The sequence below is a fragment of the Quercus suber genome, unplaced genomic scaffold (assembly GCF_002906115.3).
Source record: "Quercus suber isolate HL8 unplaced genomic scaffold, Cork oak 2.0 scaffold_706, whole genome shotgun sequence".
Classification (NCBI taxonomy): domain Eukaryota; kingdom Viridiplantae; phylum Streptophyta; class Magnoliopsida; order Fagales; family Fagaceae; genus Quercus; species Quercus suber.
In genome coordinates this window covers 316,772-322,771 of record NW_027070147.1, presented here as the reverse complement: position 1 = coordinate 322,771, position 6,000 = coordinate 316,772, and the positions used below count along the sequence as shown (strand labels likewise).

At 32.9% G+C, this 6,000-nt stretch overlaps 2 protein-coding genes across 2 annotated transcripts in view; one reads left to right on the top strand and one right to left on the bottom strand.

The window, feature by feature from the left end:
* The first annotated feature begins 2,010 nt into the window (after positions 1 to 2,010).
* Positions 2,011 to 4,168, top strand: LOC112035394 (uncharacterized). Its single transcript, XM_065766460.1, has 4 exons — positions 2,011 to 2,253; positions 2,427 to 2,872; positions 3,335 to 3,494; positions 3,533 to 4,168. The coding sequence occupies exons 1-4, from the start codon at positions 2,169 to 2,171 to the stop codon at positions 3,922 to 3,924; spliced, it is 1,083 nt and encodes a 360-aa protein (XP_065622532.1). The 5' UTR covers positions 2,011 to 2,168; the 3' UTR covers positions 3,925 to 4,168.
* Positions 4,169 to 5,606: 1,438 nt separating this feature from the next.
* The window catches only part of LOC112035396 (uncharacterized), a 39,444-nt gene continuing 39,050 nt past the window's right edge, over positions 5,607 to 6,000 (bottom strand). Inside the window, 1 exon segment of the mRNA XM_024068224.2 lies at positions 5,607 to 5,963. Within this exon segment, the coding sequence (XP_023923992.2) occupies positions 5,844 to 5,963 (120 nt within the window). The 3' untranslated portion in view covers positions 5,607 to 5,843.

Genomic DNA, 6,000 nt, shown 5'->3' with positions numbered 1-6,000 from the left:
TGTTAGGAAATTACTTTTTCAACTCATTAAAGGTTTCTACCAAACATATGAAAATGAAAATATTTTATATAAAAATTTATAAAAAAAAAAATGATTCATTTCTAGAAAAAATTATTGCTAAAACAATCAAAGTGTAGGGTTTTCATTTTATCTTAAAAATAAATATCTTCTCATCAAAATATAATAATAATAAATATTTAGATCTAATAAAATAATAATAATAATGTAAAAATTGTGAGGCTTCCAAAACTATGTAGGAAATATTAGGAGGTCAAATAAAAGTAAAATATTTTTTATTTTATATATTTTATAGATAAGGATAATTTTAAAAATGCATAATTTTTTAGACATATATTATTAAAGAGAAATGTTATGTAACATTTTCACAACAAATCTAGTGACAGGTTGTTATTAATTATTATTTGCTATTGGTGGCAAAAAAAGTAATTTTAGTGGTGTGTTCAAATTAACACCTATGATTTATTATGAAAATGTTGTTGATGTAGCACATGAGACCCACCATGGAGAGAATACTTTCATACTACACAATTATTACTCAACGCATGGGCAGCGCTAGCAAAATTTTATTTATTTATTTTTTTTATATACATAATATATTTTGTTTTTAAATTTAACCCTCCTAAATAAAAATTTGAATACTCTGAGTCTAAATTTTTTTATACCCACTTGAAATAAGTTTAATTATGATTATCTTAACAATATTTTGATCATTTTTAAACAACAAAAAGACGCCTTAAACAATAATCCAATTTTATCTAAAATCTGGGAGAAATAGTAAGCGCAACAACAAAGTAATTTTTTTTTAATCTAAAATTGTTTTAAAAAGCCCATTTAGATCTTAATAAATTTGAAATAAACTAATAGAAAATTCATAGTTTACATTGTACTATCATTGTAATACCTACATTGTTTCTAAACAAATGTGTACAATATTGTATAGTTTTTGCAAATGTGTATAGTATAATTATCTATAATATAAATCTTACATTAATAGTACAATGTAAACATATAATCGTCATAAACTAATGAATAAAAGTATTTTAAGCAGTAATAATTAAAATTCACTTAACAACAACAATTAATATGTTCATTATATTAAATAAAAAATATGTCAAATGAACCTATAATTTATTTTTATTCTATTACTAGTACGTACTATAAACAAATTTGTAATAAGAAAGTCATTTAAACCGTAAGATTCATATTTTGCTTAAGATGTATCTTCTTACTGACTCCCCTAAGAAAAAATCCTAGAGCTGCCACTAACTCGATGAATCAAAAAGAGGATTAGTTGAAGAATCAAATGCTTGTCCCATTTTCAAAAGTTATCAATCCAACTTTATAAGTTTAAATCCCAATTGGAACATTTTTTATTCTAGAGATCCATTAAAAACACTTTTTTTAAAAAAAAAAAAAATTCAAAGTGATTTCTCTAATTCATTATGTGACATTCTAAAAAAAACCATTAAAAAAAATTAATTCATTATGTGACAATTTCATTTAGTATTTGTATATTTTGTTTGAATGATTTATACATCATTTAAATAAGTTGCATGACTATATGAATAAGATACAATTAAAAATAAATGTGAATGAATGTTCATTTCAATCATCATTCATAGATTGGAGAAAAGAAATTTATTTTTTATTTCCTTTTTTGAATAGCTCTAATGTCTTATCTAACTTTTTCTCCAAAAAAAAAAAAAGGTGGGGGTGGCCTAATCTCTAAAAAGTTATTTATTGCCCTGCCAAAAAGTTAAAACCCAAAATTGGACCTTTTTTTTTTATTAATTTTTTTAGGTAAGTGGAGGCAATTTAATACAACTCAAAATTCCTATATAAAAAAAAAAAATACAATTCAAAATAAAACCCTAACGGCTAGTTTTTTACAATCGTGTGAATCGATGTTGCCTCCGCTGGCTCCAACGGTCATATTGACGTTTAAACTTCAAACCCCGTCACCGAACCGCATTATAAAAGCATCCAAACACACGTCTGCCCTAAAAGCATATATTTTGTCTTTCTTTACGAATTCAAATCTTGCATTGTCTCTCTCTTCTCTCTCTTTCTCAAACTCTGATCTTTACGGTGTCCCTGCCAAAACGCTCCGTTCAGTTTTTCCCTTCAACATTCTTGATTCAAATCCTATGGAGACCCCATCATCAATCAGAAGAGTAACAAGGTCACAGGCTTTGGCTGTTTCGAAAAACGACAACAACATTCCCATCTCAAGTGAGTGTTTCTTTTTCTTTCAAACAATCATAGGCTGAAAGAAAATGGGTTTATTCCATTTCTTGAATTGGTTTTTCTCCACACAAAAAGAAAGAAAAAAAATCAAGAAATTTGATATTTAGGAAAATGGGTTTCTTTTTTTTAATCGTTTTCTTGTTTTGATGGTTTCATAGGGAAGATGGACGATTCTTCTGAAAAGGTTCTCTCGAAATCAAGGCAAAGAAGTGTTAAACAACAGCAAGATCGGTCTGCGTTGATCGACATAACGAATGATTCTCCGATTGTTGGGCTTGCAATGGGGAGCTTGGAGACCCCATCATCAGACATAACCAAACAGAGGAGCAGTAGGGCCAAGAACAACAACACGCCGGGGTCCGGAGAGGCCTTGCTTAGGGGTCAAGTCAAGACCCTCTTGCAGAGAGTGGAAGAAGAGGCTGAGCTTTCGAAGCTCTCTCTCGAAAGCCGTCCTTTTCTTCAAGCGTTTGTCAATTCTCCTTCAGGACTTCTTGCCCCAACCCCTGCCAACACACCCCATATCTCGAATTTGTCAGCAGACAACAACAGCGGTTTGGTTTCCACATTGCCTTCTCCGATTGTCGAAGAACAATTGATTTCTCAGGTTGGTTTGACTTGTTAAAAGATTGCAGATTTCAATTGTGTTCTAATTATACCTTTAATTCATTGCAATTTTATGCATTTGAAAATTTTACTCTTGGATTTTTGTTATATCTTTATGGCATTTTTTTCTATACAAATCTAGGATTTTATATCAGATCTGTCAATTTTAATGTTCCTTTTCCTGGAATCAAATCTTGAAGATTAAATCCAAATCGTGACTTTTAATTAGGATCTTTTTAAAATTCAGAAATCTCACTTGGGTTCTGGTCCATCTTGTTAACTAATCAGGGAAATTGGAAGTTTTAATTATCTATTGAGACTTCAGTTCGTTCTGCGAAGATGAAATTTTGCTCACAAAAGATTGTTAATGAAAAAGTTATGACTGGATTCATGATATTTTAATTGTGAATTCATTTATAATATGAAAATCTTATATGGACTATTGTTATGAAAATCTTGGCAGGTGATCGGAAATATATTCGATGGAAAGAAGCAAGAGAGTCTTGAATCTGAAAAGAGTCTGCTAACCAGGTCTTTACTGCTGGATTTCACTGAGAAATCTGAGAGTCCTGATTCATCAGAATGCTCATCCGTGGTCACTTACCAAGGAGTAGGAGGAGGAAGTGATTTGAAAGAGAAGTCAGCCACAGATGATGATGATGCTCTCTCTGGTCTATCCAGGTTAATGCAAGTAGTACCCATGATGAAGATGAGGAAGAAGTAATTGAAGAAGAAGAGGAATATGAAGACTATTATGATGAAGATGACGAAGAAATTGAAGGAGTGGAGGAAGATGGAGGTTTGGTTGATGATCTGTGTGAGGGTATTAGCAATATTTTTGTGAATGAGAAGAGAGCAGCTCCCAAGTTTGCTGGAAAGCACACAAGGTATGTTTACAACAGTGATGATGAACTTGTTGGAGAAGAAGTGGAGCGTGCACAACAGAGTGAGGATGTTGCTGGTGGTGTTTCACCAAGTATCGTGCGCATGAAGGGCTTGCCCACCCCAAAAGGGAAGCACGTGCGTTTTCCTTTGGAGGAGGAAGATAACTGAAGTCATATTCTGACAATGGTTGGTTGTCTTTCTTGACACCATCTCGGGGGGGCTTTGTCACACTCGATTAGTAATATTCATCTTTTTGTATCTCAAAGAAAAAAAAATCATCTTTTGTTTTGGATTCTTTTAGCGTTTGGGGGAATGACAGAAGGCTCATATATGACCACAAATGCTGTGGTCGAATGTTCAAATAATACATTGATTGAATGAATGATGAGGATTCTCGAAAGGATTAAAATTAGTGTGTGTGAGAAGTGAGTTCCACACCAAAGACCAACATCGCAAATTCATAAATTCTCTCAGTAACTCAAGTTTAGATTTGTAGGCAAACTTTGAAATTAGGTAACGACATTGTTAAATTTGGGCATTTGAATTCTGGATTTTTCTTTTCTGTCAATTCTTGGAAGACACGGGAGAGGTTTAGGTTTTGGGTGGAAAATGTTATGATAACACGGGAGAGTTTAGGTTTTGGGTGAGGGGGTGTTCTAATTTCAATTAGTGAAATTTGGATTTTTAAAGGTTCAAAGTTGATCGATTGTTTTTTTAGAATCAATGTGGATCTCGTAAAATACAGGAAAACAAATAGATTTTAGTTTTTTGAAAGCTATGTTAAATGGATTTGTTTATGGAAAAGATTGTCTGATTCAATTTTGCATGCTTCTCAGTAAATTGTTGTCTCCTATGTTTTGAGGATTAGATATCACCATAGCCTGATGAATGGCTAGATGAATAATGTGAATATGAGTTTTGCAATGGCAGCCTATTTTGAAAAGCACTGGGTTTCTAAGTTCTAACTAATGAGGGGAGGTTGAAGACAACTTTCGTATTTCTGTGTAACTTGAGGTAATCTTTTGAGCAATGAACACATGAATATGTGTTATGTGATATTAAATAATGTACTAGTTTCCTTCTATATCAGATAAGCATACCTCTTAATCCTTGCCATTGTAATTAATCAAATTAGTCAAAACTTTTTCTCATGCTTTATGACTTTTGAGAATGGTTTGCCACGTTACATATTTTTATAAAATAATAGTAATAATAATAATTTAGCATTGAAAATTTCTTCAACTATTTTTGCTATGTCTTCATTAAGTGGCAATGGCTCTACAACTAGTAGTGGTTTTTACTAGTTTGAAAGAGGTGTAGTCAAGGTAAGCAACAATGCCATGTTGTGTCATGGGTATTTTTCATTTTTGTAATGTTGTTGTGTTTTGCCTCAACAATACAAGGGTAATCAGATTGTGGGGAGGGACCCAAAACAAAACAAAACTAAATTTTGAAGCTCAAAGATTCAGCAACTCACCCCAAAGACAGAATCAATAACACACTTTTGGATCAAAACCCAAATGGTTAACAAAACTTTAAAATTTCATCACTTTGTTCCCTGCAGGATCTGCCAGACGTTAGCCTCCATCTTCTCCTCAATTTCCTTGCTTGAAATTACCCAAAGGATTCCAAGCTAAACGGGTGTCTAAGATCTCAATTGGTGGCATTTTGCTTTGTATAAGTGAGCTTACGTGAGAGGGTTCTGTGGAGAGGGTGTTTGATTTGTTTTTCGTTTTGTTTTTGGCATAAAATGTGTTGGTCTAATGGCAAGGGTGGAGGTGGGTTACGGATCACTAATGAAAAGGACCACAGTGGGTAATTGAATTTGAGGCAAACCACAGATCAGTAAATTGTGTAATTTACCCATAATTTTATATTTATGCTGTTGAATTTTCTTAGCATATATTTATACACGACACCAAAAATACAAGTTCAAATTGATTGCCGGCTTCAAAACCAATGTCAATATACAGAAATTTCCAGACTGGGCAGTAATATGTACATCATATTTACAATGGAAATTTGCTATCAACCTTCCAACAGAGCCTACCATCCAAACACCAGCTCTACATGCTCCAGTACTTAAGTCAAAACCAGGGATGCCATGTTGGATCCATCATGCACAAGTTCCTTGGGGTTAATGCTGCTTCAACCAACTCAGTGACACCCCTCTGCACTGACTGTGGCGGCTCCATGGTGTTCTCCTCCTGAGTGCAGGTAGAAACATAACAATAATCAGAGGTT

Bases quoted from the DNA above. Each gene is read 5' to 3' on its own strand.
- LOC112035394 (XM_065766460.1), top strand. From the start codon at position 2,169: ATGGAGACCCCATCATCAATCAGAAGAGTAACAAGGTCACAGGCTTTG. The intron at 2,254-2,426 runs GTGAGTGTTTCT...ATGGTTTCATAG, and splicing joins CAACAACATTCCCATCTCAA to GGAAGATGGACGATTCTTCT. The intron at 2,873-3,334 runs GTTGGTTTGACT...AAATCTTGGCAG, and splicing joins AAGAACAATTGATTTCTCAG to GTGATCGGAAATATATTCGA.